The sequence below is a fragment of the Engystomops pustulosus genome, chromosome 3, assembly GCF_040894005.1.
Source record: "Engystomops pustulosus chromosome 3, aEngPut4.maternal, whole genome shotgun sequence".
In the NCBI taxonomy this organism is placed as follows: domain Eukaryota; kingdom Metazoa; phylum Chordata; class Amphibia; order Anura; family Leptodactylidae; genus Engystomops; species Engystomops pustulosus.
Window position 1 is genome coordinate 228,831,083 of NC_092413.1, and position 27,882 is coordinate 228,858,964.

Consider the following 27,882-nt stretch of genomic DNA (forward strand, 5'->3'; position numbering starts at 1 on the left):
TCACTGAGTCTGTCTTGCAAGAGTTAACACTGTGATCTGTAATTGCTGCTCCTTCCACCTGTGGCAGCGCTGAGTTCCCTATAAGTCTCCAGTGTTGCTTTGACTCCTTGCTGGTCAAACTGTTATCTTGCTGTATTTCTAGCTCTCTTGTATTTCTGATTTCTGACTTCTGGTTTCTGATCTCTTGCCTGTTTATTGACTATTCTATTAGGATTGCGATTTGGTTATTGATATTCCCGCTGTTGCCGACTCAGATTGTTTATATCGCCTTATTGTGTTTGTTTGTCTGTTTTGTTACGTGTTCACACCTTACCCAGGGAGGGAACGCCACCCAGTTATTGGCCTCTGTTTAGGGGGGCCCCAATAAGTAGGTAAGGACAGATTGGGGGTCTCAGTCTCAGGGCTCACTGTCCTTGTTTGTGTCCTGCCATTACAAGGACCTTGCCCTTTTCCCATCCTTTTTTAACTCCGTAATGATGGCGTGGTCGGAAATCATCCCACGTTGCCACTGGAAGGGTGCCCGTGTCCATAAAGCAATTGACAGGGCTAGAATGATCTTGAACATTAGGATCTCAAAGCATGTGGCAGATATGGGTGGTGTGTCTTTTTGCCACTTAGAAATGGAAAGGGACAACAGGCATCTGCTAAGTAGTACTAAATCACCAGGCAAACTCGTAGTCAGGGACGTAGCTGTAGGTCAGGACAGGCATCACGGGATCGGATTCAGGAAAAGAATCAAGGTCACAACTGGAAATCAGGATAATCGCAAAGGGCATGTAAGAAAGCTTTCACTCGGGCATAGAAGCACAAAGATCCGGCAGGGGTCACAGGAAGGGACTAGGACTTTATCAGGGAAGGTGGCAGGCCAGCACCAATTATCGGCGTGCTAGCCCTTTAAATCTTTGCGAGCTGGCGCACACACCCTAGGAGACAGGGACACGCACTGAACCGTGGGAGCCACGGAGACAACTACTGGAGCCAGGAGAGGTGAGTTCTCCTGCAGGCAGGCTCTGGGGGCCCCAGGAGGCACACGGGTGCACCTGTGAGCTGGGATATGGGTTGCAGGGATCCCCATGTCAGACCCCATCATGTTAGACTTTTTTCTCTCAGGCCTGCAGGAGTTGGCAAAAAAGGCAATCCCCTTGGGCAGTGGGGGCGGTCGCAGCCAGTGCTACTGTGCCTTGGTGGCTCCTTAAGGGGTGGAGGACATACATGCCCTAGGACGAGGTGAAGGCACCCACATGATGGCTGTCCTGCGGCGGACGCCATTTCGGGAGAAGACTTCTCTACAAAACAAGCCTGGCGGGCGTGTCACTTATGTTAAAAAGACTTTATTGCACTTTAACATTTAAAACATTCAGTTACAAAAAGTTATTTTTATTGTTAAATAAAATTGCTGTGGCCTTGACACATTCCCAACCAAAAACAAATCTCTTCTGATTAATGATCGTGTCTGTGTCTAATTCTTGGGTCAAGAGCCATACTATTTGGCTTAGATTACAAATCGCCACAGTCTCTTCGGCCCCAAATCTAATAGAGAAGGGGCCGAAGACTGTGGGGGATTTTGGGTGCCAGATTTGAAAGATGCCGACTGGCAATTGGCCCCCCTCCCTCCTGGATGGCCATCAAGGGGTGGGCTCGGCTATGTGAGGTGGTCTGCCCCCCGGTTAGAAAATTTTGAGGACACGTGGGGGGGGCTTCTTTCCTTCTACACTCAGGACCAAGAGGTGTGAAGTCTATCAGGTGTTAATATTTTTATTTCAGGTTATTCTGATATTCTTTTCGGTTTCTGTTTTCCTTCTGCTTTTTCCTAGATGTCACAGCAGCGGTGGAGGGGATACATGTCAGGGCGAGGTGACCTAGGGCTGCTTCTCACTGGAAAGTACAATTAGTCACACAGAAAACAAGCCCTCATGCATCTCTATACATGGAACAATTTAAAAAGTTTGGATTTTTGAAGGTGCAGTGCAAAAACGGAAACACGAAAATGGCCAAGTCGTTAAGGGCTTAACCCCTTAAGGACGCAGGGTTTTTCGGCTCATTTCTCGCTCTCCAACTTCAAAAATCCATAACTTTTTCATTTTTACGTGTACAGACCTGTGTGAGGGCTTATTTTGTGCGTAACAAATTTTACTTTCCCGTAATGTTATTTATTTTAACATGCCGTGTACTGCGAAGCTGAAAAAAAATTCCAAATGTGGAAAAATTGAAAAAGAAACGCACGTGCGTCACTTTCTTGTGGGCTCAGTTTTTACGACTTTCACTCTTGGCTCCAAATAACCCCTCTACTTTATTCTTTGGTTCGGTGCGATCGCGGTGATACCAGATTTATATAGGTTTTATTGTGTTTTAATACATTTTCAAAAATTAAACGAATGTGTACAAAAAAGAAAAAAAATTTTTGCCATCTTCTGCCGCTAATAACTTTTTCATACTTTGGCGCACGGAGATGTGTGAGGGGTAATTTTTTGCGAAATGAGCCGACGTTTTCATTGCTACCATTTTGAGGTCTGTGCGACATTTTGATCATTTTTTTATTTCATTTTTTTATGTTATGTAAAAAGGTGTAAAAGTCGCATTTCGGACATTTGGGCGCCATTTCCCGCCTCGGAGGTCACCGCCGCCCGTAACCGTTTTTATATTTTGATAGATCGGGCATTTTGGGACGCGGCGATACCTAATATGTTTGATTTTTACTGTTTATTATGTTTTATATCAGTTCTAGGGAAAGGGGGGTGATTTGAACTTTTAATATTTTATTAATTTTTTATTAATTTTATTTTATATATCAGGGCCCCTGTCCTACGTCAGTGGAGTAGAAGCCCTGAAATAATCTCAAACGCTGACTTATTACTTATATCTAGCACTTGTGATTATTTCCCCCAATCTGACCACCTTCACACCAGTGTAGCGTGAAGGGGGGGGGCACGGCCGGAGTATGATAAATATCCCCCAATGTCTTTATTATTGTGACTTGTTTTGATCCAGTACTGGGGTCTTCTTCAGGCCTATGTAACATGTAACGTTCTAATATAAACAAACTTCTATACATTCTAACAAGGGAGATGACATCAGTTTGATTGACATAAAATCGGATGTATGACACTCGTTTGACCCTATGATGCAGGAAAGATTTACCAATATTTTCGGTATTTAAAAAAATCTATTAAAAGATTTTTCTAAAAGATACTCGGGTATGTGACTAAGCCAAAGAAGGGAGGGACGGCAAAAGGAATTATTCTAAATGTAGATCAACTGGGATGAATTGTGATCTTGTATATCGAAAGGGAATGGATATAGAAGTGGAGCCTATGATATTCGGATGTAGGACGCTTATTAGTTTTATATCTTTTTTTTTTATACAGAATCCACTATCATTTAAAGGGAAGCTGTCGTCATGGACCTCATTTTCACTATAGACAGGTTGCAGAAGCCCATGAAACCTGCAGTGCATAAACGCCTCTCTGCCTTTCCTAAGCATTTGTATTACAATATAATTGTGTTATAAATTACCTTGCAGAGTAGTAGAAAAATAGTCGGCACTCACCGTTTTTTTTCTTTAAAATATACTTTTTCTTTTATTTCATATTGTTTAAAAATTGTTCAGTTTCACAGGGAGAGACATCTGACAGCAGGAAAAAATAGGGGTTAGAGGGACGAGTCGTTTCGCGCTGTCCTAGCGCTTCATCTTGCCTACTGCTGCATGGCGTTCCAAACAATTTAAGCTAGCCGCCAAGCAAAACCCCCTGACGTCACACAAGACACACCCACGACCTTTACCTGTTGCTATTGGTTAAAAACAAGGATAGGGGAGGGGTCAAGATTTGACCACCCCCTAGAAAAGGGCTAGATGCGGCGTCGGACCAGAAAGAGAACCACTCCGTTATTATCCTCCAATCATTGATTCGGTAGGCGGAGCTAAAACCTTTGACAGCGAAACGGACCTAAATGGAGACTGAATCTGATGCAAGATCACATATCTCTCCCACCGAAGGTGGGGGCGTGGTACGTTGACTTAGGGGAAGGACTTAGTGAAATGCAACATCCAATACATTTTAAGAAAGGGCAGAACTGGACCTACGGAAAAGTTGTAGTTTGGTCTAACCAAGTTATGTATTATTCTCTAGGCACATTTAAGACAGTTTAAAGGTATAGTTACACCAACATGATTATAATAAACAATTTTTCGATTTTTCATAGAAAGACTCCCATATCGTTTTTATCATTTAGGCCTAAGGCTCCAAGAGCCTCCGTTTTTATTATCCACCATGCCTCTCTTCTAAGAAGTTGTTTATGTCTGTCACCCCCGTGTACCAGGACGGGCACTGCTTCTAATCCTGCAAAAGACAAAATCTCGGGGTTACCATCATGTGTGGTCCTGACATGCTCTATTAAGCGTGGAGCACCTTTGCCATTGATAATAGAATTTTTGTGTTCCCTAAACCGCGTGAATAAATTTCTTATAGTTTTGCCTATATAGAAATGTCCACATGGGCAAAAAATGACATAGACAATAAAGCAGGATCTACACGTGATAAAGGAATTTACTCTGTGGTCTATACCTCCTATTCGTAGGGTTTTCCCTTGAATCATCTGGGAACAGTGGTTACAGTTGCCACATCTATAATTCCCTGGGGGGGTCATTTTTTTTAGCCAGTTTTTTTCATTATTCCTCTCTGGTAATCTGCTTCGTACTACGAAGTCTTTGATGGTTTTGCTTCTTCTGAAGGTCACCGTGGGGCCATTTTCAGCTATCTCTTTCAATTGTGGGTCTGATTTAATTATATGCCAATTTTTATGGATCGCATTTTTTATTTTATCAGCCATTGGGCTGAAATCGAAGGCGAAATTAAATTTTATTAAATGGTTCTCTCTTTTCTTTTTTTGAAATGGTGTGAGTTCAGGAAGTGATTTTTCTGCTCTTATTCTCGCTTTTTTCAGTAAATAAGGAGGATAGCCTCTTTTTAGGAGTCTGTTAGTCAACTCGTCTGCCTGTTTATGAAATAGTTCTGTATCACTGTTTATCCGTCGTAGGCGGAGGTACTGGCCATATGGTATAGCTCGTTTTACATGATGAGGGTGGTAACTGGTGTAATGCAAATATGTATTGGTGGCTGTAGATTTTCTAAACATGGTAGTGACCAGTTCATTATTTTTAACCAATATTTCCACATCTAAAAATTCTATTTTCTCCCCTCCAAAATTATATGTGAAGTACATGTTCATGACATTTCGATTTAGATACGACACGAAATCTTCAAATTCTTGTTTTGTGCCTGACCAAACAATGAAAATATCGTCTACATAACGATGGTAATACTGAATCATTTTTAGATATATATTTTCTGTCGTGTAGACATATTTATCCTCAAAAAAGGCTAGGAAAATGTTTGCATAAGTGCATGCCATGGGTGTCCCCATGGCCGTCCCGTCCAACTGCCTAAACCATTTCTCTTGGAACTTGAAGGTATTATTTGATAGGACGAATTGTGTAGCCTCGCTAATGAATGCAATTAGATTAGAATCTTTTCCTGCCTCGGTAAGTATTTTCTCAATGGCCTCAATTCCAATTTTTTGTGGGATTCTTGTGTAGAGGCTCTCTACATCAATGGAAGTTAAGTGAAAGTTGTTCTGCCAGACACAATTCTTAGATATTTTTAGGAAGTCGTTTGTGTCCTTTATATATGAGGGAATTTTAGTCAATAAGGGTCTCAGAAGCCAATCAATATATTTTGATAGGGGTTCAGTCACTGACCCTATCCCGGCGACTGAACAATTTTTAAACGATATGAAATAAAAGAAAAAGTATATTTTAAAGAAAAAAAACGGTGAGTGCCGACTATTTTTCTACTACTCTGATGTGTTTTAGATGAAAGACTGTCCTTTCTTTTGACTAAGTCAGAGCACCTTCCGTATCTTTTTCCTCCCCAGAAAAAATGAACTCTCATTATAAATACTATTGTTAAAACCCATATGTCAGAGGGTAATACAAGAGATTGAGGATACGAGCAGTGCCCCTATAATTTCTCTACCGCCTTCTAGCGATTTTTTGCATAAATTACCTTGCATCCTGACAGAATCCTCTGTGTAGTCCCAGGGGTTGGGCTTCGGTTTGGATGCATTTCAAAAAACAACAGGGGACTTGACTTGTCTGTGCTGCAGAGCTCTCAGCCCCCACCTTTTTGCTCCTGTACAGCTCCTCCCTCCTGCACCTTCACAGAGGTCACAGCCTGATGAGCTGACATCAGTGGGGGGAGGAGCTTTACAGGAGCACAAAGATGGAGGCAGCCTGCAGCACAGACAAGTCACATGCTGTTTTTTGAAATGCAGCTACACCAAAGCCTAACCCCTGGGGCTACACAGAGGATTCTGTCAGGGTGAAAATTAAGTTATAACACATAATTATATTGTAATGCAATTGCTTATAAAAGGCAGAGAGGCATTTTTGCACTGCGGGTGCGATGGGCTTCTACAACCTGTCTTTAGTGAAAATGAGGTCCCTGGTGACAGGTTCCCTTTAATCCGTCTGAATGCAAAATTTTTAAATTGATAAATCCAAAAGGATTCTATTCTATTCAGTACTTCATTTCTATTATGTGGCTTTTCAGGAAATTTTGAAATTTGTTCTATACTTTCACTTTTAAATGGTTAAACGTCTTTTTATGTTCCATCGTGGGGTGTCGTGACAAACTTTGTTTGAAAAAGTAATTTTTGGCTTTAAATCTATGTCCATGGAAACACATAGGGTCACAATTACTATGGGTCCGCAGACCTCATTCCCGCTGGGTTTCTTGACAATTTCCATTTTGCGCCGCATTTAACAGGGTTTTTTGTCGCACGCTATCGGATTGTGCCGCAGTCGCACCGACTTTCATTCGACAGAATTCAGGGGGCAGCCGACCCGGATGGATTTGGACAAACCGCGGGACTTAACATTAAAATTGTGTCGCATATAATGCACTTACATGCACCAAGAAGAAGAAGGTGAACTCCTGTGGACCTGATCGGGGAAGCGACACATGCAGGATTCAGGGTAGCTGTACTTTCTCCTCCGGGATCGCACCTCGGGGATCGCGTAGGGACAGGTAAGTAAATGTGCCCCATTGAGTAGTCCCCCCTTATGTATTACAGCCCACAGCTGTTTGTTACTAGGGAGACTAATGATAAATTACATGTAATTTTTTGGTTACATTATAAAGTTTCTCCAGAGCCAGAAATGTGAATACGTCTGTTTCATTATTGTTTGTTATTGTTTATTTAAACAGGAACATTTTTTATCATTACATCTAAATGTTCCCGACATTTCTACAACGATAGCCCCGCCCTTCTCCGCCGATCTGATTACAATATTTGTATCATTCTTCGGAATCCTAAGGGCTTTTTTTTTTTTTCATTTGTTTGTTTAATTGTTCCCAGAAGTTTGTTTTGAATTGATTGTTCTAAAATCTTGTACTATAAAAAGGATCCAAGTGGAGACCTATAACATGTACAGGGTTACATTTAGATTTCTTTGTCACTTCTTGATGTTTATATGGATCTGCCGTCATTTTTTATTGGTTAACTCTTTCCTTTCTTTCCTTTTCGTAAAAAAAGGTTTTTAATTTTCTGTAAAAATTAGTATAAAGAGAGTGAATGTGTCTGTTTCTTTTGAGAAGGACAGAAATTTAGTCTCTTTGAAAGAACGGATTTTTTTGTCTTCCAACAAAATTTTTGCTTTACTTGATTGTTTTCATTCTCATTTACCGCTTTTGTTTTCGGGTCTTTAGATTTTTTTCTAGAAACTTTTCTGGTTATCTATTTTTTTTTTTTATTTAGTTCTAATTCCTCCTCTTCATCCTCTGTTCTTTTTTTTTTTCTTGGTGTTGGGGTATGTAGACACATAAAAAACTTCATGAGTTGACTTTGTGATTTTTTCCTTCATATTGCTCATTTTTATTAGAACTGTTTGTGCTTGGATCTGCGACTTGTTGTAAGGGAGTTTGTGGACGGGTAGGTCCTATTTCTAAAAAAGACTTGTTGTGTGACATATTTATAGATAGAGCGGATGGGTTAGATTCTAGTAACATTGCATCAATATCAGAGCTGAACGATGGAAATCTCTGAGCTTTTTGTGTATCAATGAATGTGTCCTGTACAGTGCATAAGGTTTCATTAGATCAGTGAGATTTTCTGTGTTTTTGTGTCTTGGGACTGGCTGGCTATGTACTACTGGGGGCTGGCTGGCTATATATTACTGGGGCTGGCTGGCTGTATACTACTGTCGGCTAGCTGGCTATATACTACTGACAGCTGGCTGGCTGTATACTACATGGGGCTAGCTGGCTGTATACTACATGGGGCTGGCTGGCTGTATACTACATGGGGGCTGGCTGGCTGTATACTAATGGGGGAAGGCTGGCTGTATACTAATGGGGACAGGCTGGCTATGTACTACAGGGGCTGGCTATATACTACAGGGGGCTGGCTATATACTACAGGGGGCTGGCTATATACTACAGGGGGCTGGCTATATACTACTGGGGGCTGGCTATATACTACAGGGGGCTGGCTATATACTACTGGGGGCACCCTTGGCTTATACTCGCATCAGTAGGTTTTCCCAGTTTATGGTGGTAAAATTAGGGGTTTCGGCTTATACTTGGGTCGGCTTATTCTCAAGTGTTTACGGTACTTAGTTTTTTGCCAAATCACCACATTTGGAATTCTTTCCAACCTCCCAGCACAGAATATTAGATTCAAAACAGGTTAACTAAAATAATAAACTAAAATAATAAATAATAGCCAAGATTTGGTGGTTATTTATATTCCTCACCACAGAAAGGAATTGTCCTGCTCAACCTTAGATCTGAAGAAAAATTTCACACCAATTGTTGTATCAGTGGACGCCTTTATTTCATGATATCTTGTAGATACAAGTAAAGTGATCGTCCATCGTTACTATACTGTGCAAGAGAAAGGCCGCGGAAGGTTTTCTCCAAAGATCTGAACCTCACACAGGTGGAGATATTCAGTTTTTCCAGTTAACACGATATTGACGTATCTCCCGACCATATTGTTACACTGATACGTCTGAGTCCCTCCATCTGCGATAGAAGTCACCACCGCACACCTGTGGGAAGAAAGGGGACAGGTAAGTGTCCTCCCTACATTTATATAGGAATAGTAAAGAATGGGCTGAACCAATGGGCTGAACCTGACTCCTGGAACCCATTCTACAAATCCATGGAAGTTACCTTACCACGGGGTGGACCTTAGCACAAAGACGCATGTAGAACATAGACATTAGATGATTGGACACTAAAGGTCAGCAGATGGCTAAGAGTTGGACAGGTGAAATAGAAATAGAATAAACAGGAGTTAGGAGATGTGAGCAGTAGGTGCGAGTAGGAGGGGTCCGTAGTGTCTAAAGGTGTGGAAAAACTGAGGAGACACTGGGTTAGAGGTAAAGAAAGCACAAAGTATATTATATACCCAGGTGAATGGTTGGCCTGTTTAACACCTTAATGACATGTGACATTGCGATATATCAAGGTGCCATTAAGGATGGATGAAGAGAGGATCGTGGGCTGAGAACGCAGCATATACACCGGGTGTTTGCTGCACATTGCAACACCCACCACTAACATCTGCAGTCAGTTTTAAAACAATTGCAGGTGTTAACCATTTATATGCGATCATCTGCACCGGTATCTTGACTTGGATCCATTACCATGACAGCCTAAAGTCTCTGTGAGGCTACAGGGCCTTTCTATTAACCAGATCTGTGACAGTGTGCCAATAGCAGACAGTTATGGAGCATTAGAGAAATCATCATATACCACATCATATACCACAGTTGTAACCAAAGGGACTCTGAGCCCTGATACTGAACCCACCAAACAAGCCCCAACTACCTTTTTGTTACACCATAAACTATGGCCTGTAACTGGGCATTGTAACCTCCCTATGCGAAAGTGTGAATACGTAACAGGACAAACTACACAAACACAGAATAGTCAACAAGCCGGGTCACAACATAGATAGCAAAGCAGTACAAAAATCAGAATGTGAGTGGTCTGAACAGGAGTCAAATCAAAAATACAATCTCCAAAGATAAGGAACAGGTCAAGATAAACTTAAACTGAACTAAAAGTGAGCAGAACACGTATGGGAAAGCAGATCCCCTGCTCCAGACTGATTAGAGCAAAGCTCTGTCAATCACCAGCAGACTGCAGGGGGGCCAAACACCTGGAAACCTCAGAAAATGATAAAAACACCATGGAAATGGACAGGAAACAGCAGGGGCAGCATGCATGGATGCCTCTGAGGCTGCTTAATCGCACCATTATGCCAAAATTATGGGCAACAGTATGGCCATGACAGAGTGACCGAATGAGGCTAGATAGCATCTAAAATATCCAATAATTGACCCCGACACTATAGAAGATGGCATGCAGAGGCAGCGGCAGCAGCGGCAGGCTAGAGAGTGTCATGGCGACATACCCTAAATGGACTCATTGGGTGGCAGAGAGGAACCAAAGGAGTTGAGCAAGAAGCGCTGAAAGGATTTCCTATGTCAACAAAAGGTTGTCGGTATATTTAGTCGATAACACAGCATGGTGGCAACAAAGTGACCAAGTTCCATAACATATCTGGTGAAACACCCGAAAAATGAGCCTGACACAGCTCGTTTGATAAGGGGACGACATGTGGAGGCAGCCATGGAGACGACTTCCATGATTAAGAGTGACAGTATGGGGCATCCATATTGCGCTTCTATGATTGAAACTTCAGGTCTCCAGCATGGCGGCGACAGATGGGCCGAGTTCCACTATGTATCTGGTGAAACACCTGAAAATTCTACCTGACACAGCTCGTTTGATAAGGGGATGATGTGTTTTATATCTTCTCGCGCTCCAGCGTCTGGGGTATAGACAGTTGAAAGTTGCGCATGGAGACATTGGTGGACGCTGTGGAGGATCGTGGAGGCGAAATGGACAGGAAACAGCAGGGGCAATATGCATGGATGCCTCTGAGGCTGCCTAATCTGGCGAGCTTTCGTCTGTCCAAGCCCCTGTCTCTCGGCTCCTCCCCACCCAAAATGGGCCTGGGGGCCAGAAGCGTTTACTTTGAAAAAATATCATTTTCAAAGCAGGCGGGGGCTTCAAACAGCACTTCTAAGAACCTTTTGTATAAGATCAAGTGTAGTACTGTTCTTATAAGTAATTGGCTTGGTTATGGTGGGTGAAGGGAATGTAAACAGATGCGCAAGAAGCGCTGAAATAATATCGGTAAATGATAAAAGTTTGCCAGTATATTTTGTGGATAACACAGCAGGGTGGCGACAAAGTTAACAAGTTTGATGTGGAAGCCATGAAAACAACCCAAAATTCTGCCTGACACAGCTTGTTTGCTAAGGGGACGATGTATCGAGGCAGCTATATGGACGAATTTGGGAGGCAGCTATGGAGATGATGTGTGGAGGTAGCAATGGAGACAACGTGTGGAGGCAGCTATAAAGACGACGTGTGGAGGTTGCTATGGAGACAATTATATTTGGATAGTGCCTGTATGTGGCAGTCCAAAAAAGTTTTCAAACCAGAGAAGCAGGTAGGTGGTCCTCAAAAAAAATTAAATAGATTGAGTGCCTGTATGTGGCAGTCCAAAAATTTGTTTAAAACAGAGGACCAGGTAGGTGGCCCTCCAGAAAAATTAAATACATAGAGTACTATACCTATAGCCAGTTGGCCCTGACTACCAGTTCTGGTGGAAGTTGACATCTGGCAGTCTACAATCGCTCTGCGCTGCTGGTAAACTCTGGATAACATGGTTAATGTTGAATTCCACCTCGTGGGCATGTCACGCAACAGTCAGTGAGCGGGCAGTTGGAAGAGGCGCAGCGCTGCCCTGAGAGTGGCATCATCTGTGCTGGACTTCCTGAAATGCGCACAGATGCGGCGCACCTTCGTGAGCAAATCAGACAGATTGGGGTATGTCTTGAGGAACCGCTGAACTATGAGATTTAACACATGGGGCAGGCATAGCACATGTGTCAGTCTGCCGAGTTGCAGAGCCGCCACCAGGTTACGGCCGTTGTCACACACAACCATGCCTGGCTTCAGGTTCAGCGGTGCCAGCCACAGATCGGTCTGCGCCGTGATGCCCTGTAATAGCTCTTGGGTGGTGTGCCTTTTATTGCCTAGGCTCAGCAGTTTGAGCACCGCCTGCTGTCGCTTAGCAACGGCACTGTTGCTGTGCCTAGAGCTACCGACTGATGGCGCCATGCCCACGGATGGTAATTCGGAGGAGGAGGGGTGGGAGGAGGCATAGTAGGCCTGAGAGACCTGGACCGAGGTAGGCCCCGCAATCCTCGGCGTCGGCAGTATATGACCGGCCCCAGGATCAGACTCGGTCCCAGCCTCCACCAAGTTAACCCAATGTGCCGTCAGCTATATATAGTGGCCCTGCCCGGCAGCACTCGTCCATATGTCCGTGGTCAGGTGGACCTTGTCAGAAATGGCGTTGGTCAGGGCACGGATGATGTTGTCTGACACGTGCTGGTGCAGGGCTGGAACGGCACATCGGGAAAAGTAGTGGTGGCTGGGGACCGAATACCGAGGGGCGGCTGCCGCCATGAGGTTGCGAAAGTCCTCGGTCTCTACCAGCCTATAGGGCAGCATCTCCAGGCTAAGTAGTTTGGAGATGTGGACGTTGAGGGCTTGGGCGTGTGGGTGGGTTGCACTGTACTTCCTCTTGCGCTCCAGCATCTGGGGTATGGAGAGCTGAACGCTGCACATGGAGACATTGGTGGATGCTGTGGAGGATCGTGGAGACAAAGGTGTGGTTTTCGCACGGGAGGTGTTTGGGCCGGGGTCCTGGGCAGGGGGTTGACTAGCAGAGGCAGCAGGTGACACAGGGGAAGGAGCAGTGGTGTGCCCGGACGGAGGTGAATGGCCTTGGTTCCATTGAGTGGGGTGTTTAGCATTCATATGCCTGCGCATACTGGTGGTGGTTAAGCTGGTAGTGGTGGAACCCCTGCTGATCCTGGTGTGGCACAGGTTGCACACCACAGTCCGTCGGTCATCCGGTGTTTCTTTAAAGAACCTCCAGACTTCCGAAAATCTAGCCCTCGCCAGGGGAGCTTCACTAAGTGAAACATTTGGCGCTGATGCACCAGCTCTGGCCCTGCCTCTCCATCTGGCCCCACCACTGCCTCTTCCAACCTGTTCTCGTCGAGGACTCGCCTCCATCTCAGAAGCACTGTGTTCACCCGGCATATCAACCCAGCTTGGGTCTGTCACCTCATCATCCTCTGATCCCTCAGTCTGCTCCCCCCTCGGACTTCCTGCCATGACAACAACTTCACCACTGTCTGACAACCGTGTCTCCTCATGGTCCGACACCTCTTTACACACTTCTTCTACTACGTCAAGAAGGTCATCATCACCCACAGACTGCGACCGGTGGAAAGCCTGGGCATCGGAAAAGAGCTCAGCAGCAACCGGACAAGTGGTTTGTGACTCTGGGAAGGGACCAGAAAACAGTTCCTCAGAGTATGCCGGTTAAATTGCCAAATTTTCCTGGGAGGGGGCAGACTGGGGGGAAGGAGGCTGAGGTGGAGGAGCTGGAGGAGTGCTGATTTCGGTGACTGCGTGGAAGACTGACTGGTGGACAAATGGCTAGAAGAATTGTCCACAATCTACAACATCACCTGTTCGCACTGTTCTGGCCTCAACAGTGCTCTGCCACGGGCCCTAGTAACTTGAGACATGAACCTAGGGAGTGTAGCTCTGCGGCGTCCCCCTGCTCCCTCATCAGCAGGTGGTGTCTCAACCCACCCAGGACCACGGCCTCTGACCCCTGCAGTAATTGGACGCCCACGCCCTCGTCCTCTACCCCTAGCCCTCGGGTTCAACATTTTCAAAATTAAAGTGTAAACTGTAAAATTTTTTTGTGTTTTTTCTATGTTTTTTTGTGATTTTGTTTTTTTTTTAACAAAACGATGCTATCCTATTGCTATGGCTTGTTTCTAACCTACACTGACAGCACACAACAGGATTTTGTGCTGTGCCTGATGACTTTTAGTTTTGAAAAAAAAAAAAGAAAAGAAAAAGCAGACTCTGCCTAATTCAATCAAACCCCTAATAAATTGTCCCACTTAGGTGTTTGAGATGGATATGTGTGTCACTACTAATGCCAGCAAGGCCAGCCACAAGCAAATCAACCAAAATAAAATATATAATGCTATTGTAGCGCTAAGAAGGCCTGTTGGGTTCTCGTGTGGCTAGTTTCTAGCCTACACTGACAGCACACAACTGGAGTTTGTGCTGTGCCTGATGACTTTGAGTTATAAAAAAAAAGAAAAAGCAGACTGTGCCTAATTCAATCAAACCCCTAATAAATTGTCCCACTTAGGTGTTTGAGATGGATATGTGTGTCACTAAGAGCTAAATATAACGTTCGCAAGACTCCCTGCAAATTCGGCACAATATGGTACTAGCTGCACTACTAGTGCCAGCAAGCCCAGCCACAAGCAAACAAAAAAAAAAAATATATAACGCTATTGGTGCTGGCACTTCCGGGTTTCCTTAAAGGCCGGCTGTTCCCAGGATTCCCTGCCTGATCTTTGAGCTACCTAGCCTAAGAGCTTCCTGTGTGTTCCTGTACCTGTTCCCGTACTCTGCTGTATTCCTGTTATGACCTCTGACCTGACCACTGCATCTCTACCTGTGACTTTATACCTGTTCCTGACCTCATTCCTGGACTCCGTTTCTGTACCTCGACCTTGGCTGCCCCCGTGGGCTGGTCGCACCTGTGGAACGACTTGGTGGCACCCTGCCACAGCAAGACCATCCCGCTTTGTGGCGGGCTCTGGTGAACACCAGATGCCATTTAGATTCCAGTCCCAGGTGTCGGCTAGTACTACCTCCCCCAACTCTGATCCTGTGTCGCCTGTCCTGACCATCTGCCTGACCATGACTCCATCTCTGCCTTAAGATTCCGTACCTCGCTTTGGCCGCCACCGCATGAAAAGTCGTGCCTGTGGAGCAACCTGGTGTGATCCCACCGCAGCAAGTCCAACCCGCTTTGCAGCGGGCTCAGGTGAAAACCGGGTGCCACTTAGACTCCGCTCCCAGATGTCGGCTTACGTCATCACTCGCGGTGGTTCGGTGGGTCCACTACCCCTGACCATGACACTCAGTGTATCATCTGTTCCTGAGACTCTGATAAATCTGTGTATTTGGGTCTCACCTTGGGTTATTGTTCCCATTGTTGGCCAATGAGTCTCCGATCCGGATCTCTGCACCGTTAGTTCTGCTCCCAAAGTCTCCTCTATTAGTGATGGTTATGCTGCTAATTTTGGAAGTCCTCAGCAGGTCCACCCTATACCAGGCCGGAGAATCCAGGCCAGTGTGGAAACACGATCCATGATAATACACGGAGTCCGTGTTTCCATCTATTCCGTTTATTGCCATTCCCAAAAAGCTCTCTTTAATTAAAGTATCCATCCAAATAGATGACATAGTAGCTCGACCCTCCAGTGCGAGATTCCTGTCTGTCAATAGAAAATAAAACGTGGTGACATCATCAGTTATACACAGCGATGGCTGCACCGACCGGAAGCTACAACATCATCCATAGCTGTATACTGCAAGATATCACTACAGAGGCTGTACTGTGACATCACTGTGTGTATTATCCCTGTACTGTGACATCACTGTGTGTATTATCTCTATACTGTGACATCACTGTGTGTATTATCCCTGTACTGTGACATCACTGTGTGTATTATCCCTGTACTGTGACATCACTGTGTGTAGTATCCCTGTACTGTGACATCACTGTGTGTAGTATCCCTGTACTGTGACATCACTGTGTGTATTATCCCTGTACTGTGACATCACTGTGTGTATTATCCCTGTACTGTGACATCACTGTGTGTATTATCCCTGTACTGTGACATCACTGTGTGTAGTATCCCTGTACTGTGACATCACTGTGTGTATTATCCCTGTACTGTGACATCACTGTGTGTATTACCCCCTGTACTGTGACATCACTGTGTGTATTATCCCCTGTACTGTGACATCACTGTGTGTAGTATCCCTGTACTGTGACATCACTGTGTGTATTATCCCTGTACTGTGACATCACTGTGTGTATTATCCCCTGTACTGTGACATCACTGTGTGTATTACCCCTGTACTGTGACATCACTGTGTGTATTATCCCTGTACTGTGACATCACTGTGTGTAGTATCCCCTGTACTGTGACATCACTGTGTGTATTATCCCCTGTACTGTGACATCACTGTGTGTAGTATCCCTGTATTGTGACATCACTGTGTGTATTATCCCTGTACTGTGACATCACTGTGTGTATTATCCCCTGTACTGTGACATTACTGTGTGTATTATCCCCTGTACTGTGACATCACTGTGTGTATTATCCCCTGTACTGTGACATCACTGTGTGTATTATCCCCTGTACTGTGACATCACTGTGTGTATTACCCCTGTACTGTGACATCACTGTGTGTATTATCCCTGTACTGTGACATCACTGTGTGTAGTATCCCCTGTACTGTGACATCACTGTGTGTATTATCCCCTGTACTGTGACATCACTGTGTGTAGTATCCCTGTATTGTGACATCACTGTGTGTATTATCCCTGTACTGTGACATCACTGTGTGTATTATCCCCTGTACTGTGACATTACTGTGTGTATTATCCCCTGTACTGTGACATCACTGTGTGTATTATCCCCTGTACTGTGACATCACTGTGTGTATTATCCCTGTACTGTGACATCACTGTGTGTATTATCCCCGTACTGTGACATCACTGTGTGTATTATCCCTGTACTGTGACATCACTGTGTGTATTATCCCCTGTACTGTGACATCACTGTGTGTATTATCCCTGTACTGTGACATCACTGTGTGTATTATCCCTGTACTGTGACATCACTGTGTGTATTACCCCTGTACTGTGACATCGCTGTGTGTATTATCCTGTACTGTGACATCACTGCGTGTATTTTCCCTGTACTGTGACATCACTGCGTGTATTTTCCCTGTACTGTGACATCACTGCGTGTATTATCCCCTGTGCTGTGACATCACTGTGTGTATTATCCCTGTACTGTGACATCACTGTGTGTATTATCCCTGTACTGTGACATCACTGTGTGTATTATCCCTGTACTGTGACATCACTGTGTGTATTATCCCTGTACTGTGACATCACTGTGTGTATTATCCCTGTACTGTGACATCACTGTGTGTATTATCCCTGTACTGTGACAACACCGAGCACCTAAAGGGACTTCCAGTGCACCTTCACACCGGCCACCACATTTATATCTTCCAGTCCAACTTAATCTAACATATAATATTGTGCGCCAGAAAAAAACTGCTGCACTCAGTTTATTCACGTTTTTGCGACTGCAGGATCCACGCGCATGCGCTGGTCTCTATTTATCTGCACATAGTACATTTACTAACAGTCTACACTGATACACACACGGCTACTGACATTGTAGTGGTATATAATATATATATATGGTATAAGGAGAGACGTTACTGAACCTGCAGACGCCTCATCAGACGCCGTCCACACCAGGACCACGAGGAGCAGAAGCTTCATCCTGCAGATAAGGAAACATCACATTTATATCAACGTCACTATATAACAGCGTATATACAGGGCACAGCGTATCTCTATATACCGGGGCCATATATACAGCACAGGGTAATACTAGGGGCACATATAGCAGGATATTGCAGTGTAATATATCTTCTGAGCACAGTATATACAGGGCACAGCGTATCTCTATATACCGGGGCCATATATACAGCACAGGGTAATACTAGGGCACATATAGCAGGATATAGCAGTGTAATATATCTTCTGGGCACAGTATATACAGGGCACAGCGTATCTCTATATACCGGGGCCATATATACAGCACAGGGTAATACTAGGGGCACATATAGCAGGTTATAGCAGTGTAATATATCTTCTGGGCACAGTATATACAGGGCACAGCGTATCTCTATATACCGGGGCCATATATACTGCACAGGGTAATACAAGGGCACATATAGCAGGATATAGCAGTGTAATATATCTTCTGGGCACAGTATATACAGGGCACAGTGTATCTCTATATACCGGGGCCATATATACAGCACAGGGTAATACTAGGGGCACATATAGCAGGATATAGCAGTGTAATATATCTTCTGGGCACAGTATATACAGGGCACAGCGTATCTCTATATACCGGGGCCATATATACAGCACAGGGTAATACTAGGGGCACATATAGCAGGATATAGCAGTGTAATATATCTTCTGGGTACAGTATATACAGGGCACAGCGTATCTCTATATACCGGGGCCATATATACAGCACAGGGTAATACTAGGGCACATATAGCAGGATATAGCAGTGTAATATATCTTCTGGGCACAGTATATACAGGGCACAGTGTATCTCTATATACCGGGGCCATATATACAGCACAGGGTAATACTAGGGGCACATATAGCAGGATATAGCAGTGTAATATATCTTCTGGGCACAGTATATACAGGGCACAGCGTATCTCTATATACCGGGGCCATATATACAGCACAGGGTAATACTAGGGCACATATAGCAGGATATAGCAGTGTAATATATCTTCTGGGCACAGTATATACAGGGCACAGCGTATCTCTATATACCGGGGCCATATATACTGCACAGGGTAATACTAGGGCACATATAGCAGGATATAGCAGTGTAATATATCTTCTGGGCACAGTATATACAGGGCACAGCGTATCTCTATATACCGGGGCCATATATACAGCACAGGGTAATACTAGGGGCACATATAGCAGGATATAGCAGTGTAATATATCTTCTGGGCACAGTATATACAGGGCACAGCGTATCTCTATATACCGGGGCCATATATACAGCACAGGGTAATACTAGGGCACATATAGCAGGATATAGCAGTGTAATATATCTTCTGGGCACAGTATATACAGGGCACAGCGTATCTCTATATACCGGGGCCATATATACAGCACAGGGTAATACTAGGGGCACATATAGCAGGATATAGCAGTGTAATATATCTTCTGGGCACAGTATATACAGGGCACAGCATATCTATATACCCGGGGCCATATATACAGCACAGGGTAATACTAGGGCACATATAGCAGGATATAGCAGTGTAATGTATCTTCTGGGCACAGTATATACAGGGCACAGCGTATCTCTATATACCAGGGCCATATATACAGCACAGGGTAATACTAGGGCACATATAGCAGGATATAGCAGTGTAATGTATCTTCTGGGCACAGTATATACAGGACACAGCGTATCTCTATATACCGGGGCCATATATACAGCACAGGGTAATACTAGGGGCACATATAGCAGGATATAGCAGTGTAATATATCTTCTGGGCACAGTATATACAGGGCACAGCGTATCTCTATATACCGGGGCCATATATACAGCACAGGGTAATACTAGGGGCACATATAGCAGGATATAGCCCCAAAGCAAATAGCGAAGGGGCTGAGGACTGTAGGGGGTGGTTTCAAGCCTTCTGGTAGGCTGGTGGGGCTTGCCCCTTTACCCCTCCCGTGTGAGGTCACAGGAGGTGGTGTTTGGGGGCGGGTAAGGACCCGCCCGGTGGTTTTATAAAGTCCGAGAGCACGTGGGGGGGCCTCTTTCCTTCTGCCCCCTGGACCGAAGAGGCGAGAAGTCAGAGACCCCTCTGCAAATACCCAGCATGGCTTCCCTAGAAGAACAAGTAATCCAGCAAGCGGCCATGCAGGGTTCAGCCTGGCTGGATACCCTCCTGCAGCGCCTTGCTGCGGGGTCGGTTCAAGAAGCGGACGTCCCTGAAGAGGACACCCATCTCCTAGGACCGAATCCTCCTGCAGTGGCTTCCACCCTGGAGGGTACAGCCACCACCCCCTGCCCGGCGGCCTGCCACCCTGTCACCACCACCCACCCAGTGCTCCTCACCTCCTCCACGGGAGCAGCTGGCAGAAGATAGAGGAAGGCCCATCTGGAAGATCAGGCTTCTTGTCCGTTTGAGCCTGCACCAACCAGGTAGCGCGGCCCGGGCCAGAAAAAGATGGTGTCGCCCAGACCACGTGGGACCCATGCTGCAGCCTGTGCAGCGGATCGTCGGGGGACTGATCGGTAGGAGGTCTCAAAGGGTAAGTGTTGCCTCCTGCGCGCTCCCCCACCCGGCATCCAAGCGCTGCGCCCCACACCCCCCTGTGTTCACCCAGGAGGCCGCGTCCCCCTGCCTGTCACCGCCTCCATTCTCCACCCAGCCGGTGCCAGCGCTGCGGCCTGTGCCTCCCCAAGCAGGCCGCGATCCCCTGCCAGCCAGCCCTCTCCTCCCCCGATCACCCGCTCACCTCCGCTCCGGCGTGTCCCCCAGCGGGTGTCGGCTACCAGCGCGGCGGCCTGTGCCTCCCTGCGCTCATTTAGCAGGCCGCGATCCCCCGCCAGCCAGCCCGCACCTCCCCCCGATCACCGCTGCCCCCCCCCCCCCGCGCTCACCTCCGCGCTCCCCTCCGCACCGGCGTGTCCCCCAGCTGGTGCCCGCTTCCAGCCCTGCGGCCGTGCTTCCCAGCGCCAAGCAAGCAGGCCGCGATCCCCTGCCAGACAGCCCGCGCCCCCTCCCGCTCCCCCCCCCCCGCGTTCACCTCAACTCCGGCGTGGTTGTCAGCCGGGAGCAGCATCCAGCGCTGCGGCCCGGCCCACCCGGCAGCCAACAGGGGACACAAGGCCTTCCACTCCGCGGCGTTCTCCTCAAGGCTCCCCCTAATCACGCCGTGCGGTGCCTCCGCATCCCACCGGCAGCCCCAGGCTCTCCTCCTCTCTACGCCACCCCCTCCCCCAGCACTCTCCTCGGCGCGGCAGGCTTCAGGCCTATGCCGCTTTCAGCCCTGGGCCTTACTCTAGGCCTCAGGCCTATTCCCCCAAATGTCAGGCAGCCCTAAGTCCAACACTAGGCCTCTGGCCCACCCCCCATGCAGCCCCAGGCCCCATACAAGGCCTCAGGCCTGCACCTCACCCAGACCCCATACCAGGCCTGCTCCTCACCCAGCCCCTACACCAGGCCTCGGGCCTACTTCCCAGCCAGCCCCGGGCTCTCCCTGTCACCCCCCCACCCACCAACACAGCCGCCAGCAGCGCTATACCAGCCTGCGTCCCGGCCCTCTCCTCCCCCCTACCATGCCCCCCGGCCCAGCCAACACCACAGCCCTGGGTTCCTGCTCAGCTCCCTTTCCCTCCTCCCCTCCTATTGCCCTGAGTCCTCTCTGCATGCTCTTGATGCGGTAGAGACCTCTATGCCCACGGTGCACCACAGAGACAGGAGCCACAGATCCCCGCCCTACAAGCAGCAACATCACAGCAGAATGGAGGTCGCATCATCACGGAGGACACTACAGCAGCCCATCGTCACAGGGTTACAGTGGCCGCGAGGTGGCGCACTCACACGCCCGCATCCGTCACCGAGACTCCCCGCACCGCCTGACCAAGCGCTCCAGACGGACATCAGAACATCCAACAACTCGCCAGGAATCCGAAAACCGTTCCTCAGCTCATCTACAGCCACTGCAGTCCCAGAGGTCATCCCGTCATGGCAGCCAAGGCTCTCAAGCTCCACCTCGCAGTTCTGACATCAAGCAACCACCTCAACGCATCACTTCAGCTTCCGAACATCACCAACCATCTGAACAGGACGAAGCACAGTCTTCTCATCAGGACACGTCAGCTCCACCAGCGAAGACTTCATCCGGTGAGTTCAGTGGCCTCCCCTCGTGGTCAGCCATTACCTCATCACAGAAGAACACAGAGGTCATCACGTCCATTACCTCATCACACAAGAACACAGAGGTCATCACGTCCATTACCTCATCACACAAGAACACAGAGGTCATCACGTCCATTATCTCATCACACAAGAACACAGAGGTCATCACGTCCATTACCTCATCACACAAGAACACAGAGGTCATCACGTCCATTACCTCATCACACAAGAACACAGAGGTCATCACGCCTATTATCTCATCACACAAGAACAGAGGTCATCACATCCATTAGATCACTACTCACACAATTACAAGGCAGTCAGGATACACCTGTGGGCTAAGGGAATTTAGCTAACGCAGGACAGGGCAACCCATTTAAGGATCGCAGCCCTGGGACTGCCAGTGCCCGGGGCTGCGCGATCCTCCTTCCGGGAGCTGGGTCCGTGCCTTCTGGCAGGACCCGGCTGTAACACACTAAGCATGGTAACAGATTGAGCATTACACAGTGTAATACAGATGCGAAAACAAATGGAGATGCGAAAACAAATGAGATTTCCTTTATATTAGTTTTTCCAGTAAAATTGTAAATATAAATGAAGAACTATATAAATGAGGTATCAACGTAATCGTAGTGACCTATAGAATAAAGATAATATAGTATTGTTAGTCTACAAAAAAAAAAAAATATACACAAAGAAAGGAACCAAAATTGACAATTTTCTTTTCACCCATACATTTAAGAGTTAATAAAAGCCCATCAATAAGCTAATGACCCACTAAAATGAATGATTAAAGATATAAATAAATAAAAATAAAGATTGTATAACCAATAAAAATTGACAATGCATAATCTGCTGTGAATGGCGCAGCTTCCCTTCGATGCCCTGGCGTGTGCCCGTACAGCAGTCACCACCACATATGGGGGATTGTTATACGCGGGAGGGATTGGGGATCAAATTTTGTGGAGCGTTTTATATTTTTTCCACTGAGAATTTGTTCATTTTTTGAAAGACACATTAATTTAACCACAAATATGTACTTTCACAATTGTATCCGATTTTGTTTTAATCCCTGTAAAACAAATAAAGGGTTAACAAACTTCATAAAAGTTGTTTCACATACACTGAGGGGTGTAGTTTCTATAATGGGCTAATTTATGGGATTTTACTTTTATTTAGGCCGCTCAAAGTGATTTGAAACCTGAGCGGGTCCCTCAGGTTTTTGTGGTTTCTATGAAAATGTGAAAAATCGCACGTTCTAAGGCCCAGAACATCCTACTAAATTAAGAGGATGCATAATAACCACGGAGACATAAAGTAGATATTCTTTTAATGTTAGTTACTAAGTTTGTTTTGCGGTTATGACTATGTATGGAAAAAGTAAAACATTTTGAAGTTCGAAGATCGAGAATTTTTACAAATTTTCACCAAATATCTGATTTTCTCCTAAACAAATGCAAAGCATACCACCAAAATTTTGTAACTAACATGAAGTACAAGGGGTCACGAGAAAACTGTTTTAAAATCACTTGGATAGGTTAAAGCGTTCCAAAGTTATAACCACTTATAGTGACACAGGGCAGATTTGAAAAACTGGCCCGTGTCAGGAAGGGGAAAAGTGGCTTCGGCGTTAAGGGGTTAATGTCAGTGAAGGATAATCCTGGGCAGCACAAAAGGCACTTCTCCCCCCATCCACTGCATCAGGTTAGCCACCAGCCCACCGCAATGCTGGTTAAATGCGGCAGTTTAATTTCGTTCAATCCAGTATTAGCACTGGAGAAGGTCGGGAATGAGGTTTCCCCGGGTAGGACGGCCGGTCCCTTATAGAACCGCCAGGCTTAGTTCCCAATAGGAGCCCGGAAAGTTCAGATTAATCGACCACCTGTCTTTTCCCAAGGGTCCATCGGTCAATGTTGCTATATAGGAGGTTGTGGCGGTTACGTACGTCTCCTTTGATAGGGCGGGTGTGTTAGTGCGGAAAAAGATGGAAGTGTCCATATCTCTCCATAACTAGCTGCGAGCTTTTGCGGTTTCGGTCCCTGGTTTTGGTAAATGCAGTAACTTAAAGTCGGTAAAGGATAATCCTGGGTAGCACAAAAGGCACATCCCACCCCGGATAACTAGTCCCTTGAAGGAAGTCTTGTGGGTTTTGCAGGTATGTCTTCGAGCAGTTAATGGGTCAGGCATCCTATTCACAGCTGCTTTACAGAGAGCAAGGAAAGTCCTGATTATCACAATAATCCCTGGGAGGAGTGACGCATAGGCATGAGAATCTGCGGGGGATAACCGCCATCTCTTATTATGAGAATCTGCGGGGGATAACCGCAATCTCTTATTATGCGACGGGGTCCATCTCAATTCCATTGAGGTGAATATTTTCCCTCTCGGCCTGCGGGAGCAGGCTGAGAAGGCCATGGCCTTGGTCCGTGTGGGGGGTCGCAGCCGGTGGTAGGAGGGAGGAGGCTGCTCCGTGGCGGAAGTTACACAGGCCCTAAGGCGCAGGAAGATGCCCACATGCCGGCTGCAGGGCCGCAGCCGCCATTTCGGGCGAAGTTGGTTCTCAAGATTTTGAAGATGCCAAGCGGGCCTAGCAAGTTGGGAAATGTTTTAATTTATAACATTATTTAATAATTTATCTTAGTTGTTAATAAACGCTGTGGCCTTCCCACATTACCCAAACATTTAGTTTCCCGGTCTGTTGTTGGGTGGTTAGTCTAGGTACACGGTCAAGTACCAGACGGTTGGGTGGTTAGTCTAGGTACACGGTCAAGTACCAGACGGTTGGGTGGTTAGTCTAGGTACACGGTCAAGTACCAGACGGATGGAAGGTTTATCAAAGTACAAGGTCAAGTTCCAAACGGTTGGATGGTTTATTAAGGTACAGGGGCAAGTACCAAATTTAAGGTTTGGGTTTGTTAATCCCTGCAGTCATAGCAGTGTAATATATCTTCTGGGTACAGTATATACAGGGCACAGCGTATCTCTATATACCGGGGCCATATATACAGCACAGGGTAATACTAGGGCACATATAGCAGGATATAGCAGTGTAATATATCTTCTGGGCACAGTATATACAGGGCACAGCGTATCTCTATATACCGGGGCATATATACAGCACAGGGTAATACTAGGGCACATATAGCAGGATATAGCAGTGTAATATATCTTCTGGGCACAGTATATACAGGGCACAGTGTATCTCTATATACCGGGGCATATATACAGCACAGGGTAATACTAGGGGCACATATAGCAGGATATAGCAGTGTAATATATCTTCTGGGCACAGTATATACAGGGCACAGCGTATCTCTATATACCGGAGCATATATACAGCACAGGGTAATACTAGGGGCACATATAGCAGGATATAGCAGTGTAATATATCTTCTGGCACAGTATATACAGGGCACAGCGTATCTCTATATACTGGGGCCATATATACAGCACAGGGTAATACTAGGGGCACATATAGCAGGATATAGCAGTGTAATATATCTTCTGGGCACAGTATATACAGGGCACAGCGTATCTCTATATACCGGAGCATATATACAGCACAGGGTAATACTAGGGGCACATATAGCAGGATATAGCAGTGTAATATATCTTCTGGGCACAGTATATACAGGGCACAGCATATCTCTATATACCGGAGCCATATATACAGCACAGGGTAATACTAGGGGCACATATAGCAGGATATAGCAGTGTAATATATCTTCTGGCACAGTATATACAGGGCACAGTGTATCTCTATATACCCGGGGCCATATATACAGCACAGGGTAATACTAGGGCACATATAGCAGGATATAGCAGTGTAATATATCTTCTGGGCACAGTATATACAGGGCACAGTGTACCTCTATATACCGGGGCATATATACAGCACAGGGTAATACTAGGGGCACATATAGCAGGACATAGCAGTGTAATATATCTTCTGGGCACAGTATATACAGGGCACAGCGCATCTCTATATACCGGGGCCATATATAGAGCACAGGGTAATACTAGGGGCACATATAGCAGGATATAGCAGTGTAATATATCTTCTGGGCACAGTATATACAGGGCACAGCGTATCTCTATATACCGGGGCCATATATACAGCACAGGGTAATACTAGGGCACATATAGCAGGATATAGCAGTGTAATATATCTTCTGGGCACAGTATATACAGGGCACAGCGTATCTCTATATACCAGGGCCATATATACAGCACAGGGTAATACTAGGGGCACATATAGCAGGATATAGCAGTGTAATATATCTTCTGGGCACAGTATATACAGGGCACAGCGTATCTCTATATACCGGGGCCATATATACAGCACAGGGTAATACTAGGGCACATATAGCAGGATATAGCAGTGTAATATATCTTCTGGGCACAGTATATACAGGGCACAGCGTATCTCTATATACCGGGGCCCAGAGGTCGCACTAACATTTTTCCAGAAGGGTAATAATACTCCTCTCACCATTTTTGAGGAGTATTTTTAGCCGAGGAAGAGTATGGAATTTTCAGTTAATACAAATATATAACTCCAAGTTGTATAAATTGTTAATAGCCAGCCCCAAACCCCCTACCTCCCCACACTGAGCAGGCTGGGGCTGCCGCCTCTGAATTTATTTCATTTATTTTTGGGGGGTTGAGGGCATAACACTTTTTTTTACACGGTTTATTTTTTACTAGATAGTCCTTCCCAAAAACATAAGCCTTCTGACCAATGCACTTGCGTTCACTAACTAGCAACATGTGTTTGGCCGCGATAAAGTTGTTACTTAGTGAGCACAAGTGTTTTGGTTCAGGGAGGATTTTTTTCAATACAATGTGAAAACATTGGGGTCTTTGGGGTATTTATTTATTTTATCTCTTACTTGAAATGCCTGGATCATTGTACAAGCACTGTCATCTCCTGTGTCCCCTCCTCCTCATAGATTGTAAGCTCTTGTGACCATTGTACAAGCACTGCCATCTCCTGTGTCCCCTCCTCCTCATAGATTGTAAGCTCTTGTGACCATTGTACAAGCACTGCCATCTCCTGTGTCGTCCTCCTCATAGATTGTAAGCTCTTGTGACCATTGTACAAGTGCTGCCATCTCCTGTGTCCCCTCCTCCTCATAGATTGTAAGCTCTTGTGACCATTGTACAAGCACTGCCATCTCCTGTGTCCCCTCCTCCTCATAGATTGTAAGCTCTTGTGACCATTGTACAAGCACTGCCATCTCCTGTGTCGTCCTCCTCATAGATTGTAAGCTCTTGTGACCATTGTACAAGCACTGTCATCTCCTGTGTCCCCTCCTCCTCATAGATTGTAAGCTCTTGTGACCATTGTACAAGCACTGCCATCTCCTGTGTCCCCTCCTCCTCATAGATTGTAAGCTCTTGTGACCATTGTACAAGCACTGCCATCTCCTGTGTCGTCCTCCTCATAGATTTTAAGCTCTTGTGACCATTGTACAAGCACTTTCACCTCCTGCCGCTCCCCCCTCAGATTGTAAGCTCTTGTGACCATTGTACAAGCACTGCCATCTCCTGTGCCCCCCTCCTCATAGATTGTAAGCTCTTGTGACCATTGTACAAGCACTGCCATCTCCTGTGCCCACCCTCCTCATAGATTGTAAGCTCTTGTGACCATTGTACAAGCACTGCCATCTCCTGTGCCCACCCTCCTCATAGATTGTAAGCTCTTGTGAGCATTGTACAAGCACTGTCACCTCCTGTGCCCCCCTCCTCATAGATTGTAAGCTCTTGTGACCATTGTACAAGCACTGTCACCTCCTGTGTCCCACCCTCCTCATAGATTTTAAGCTCTTGTGACCATTGAACAAGCACTGCCATCTCCTGTGCCCACCCTCCTCATAGATTGTAAGCTCTTGTGACCATTGTACAAGCACTTTCACCTCCTGCCGCTCCCCCCTCAGATTGTAAGCTCTTGTGACCATTGTACAAGCACTGTCACCTCCTGTGTCCCCTCCTCGTTCTCATAGATTGTAAGCTCTTGTGACCATTGGACAAGCACTTTCA

General features: G+C 46.0%; 1 protein-coding gene across 1 annotated transcript in view; it reads right to left on the reverse strand.

Moving 5' to 3' along the window:
* Positions 1–8,856: 8,856 nt before the first annotated feature.
* Positions 8,857–27,882, reverse strand: part of LOC140122762 (fucolectin-like) — a 147,769-nt gene continuing 128,743 nt past the window's right edge. The window contains exons 2-4 of the mRNA XM_072143958.1: positions 17,574–17,632; positions 15,232–15,535; positions 8,857–9,109 (exon numbers count right to left, since the gene is read on the reverse strand). Coding sequence (XP_072000059.1) covers positions 8,938–9,109; positions 15,232–15,535; positions 17,574–17,631 — 534 coding nt within the window. The 5' untranslated portion in view covers position 17,632 and the 3' untranslated portion in view covers positions 8,857–8,937. The remainder of the gene's footprint in view (positions 9,110–15,231; positions 15,536–17,573; positions 17,633–27,882) is intronic.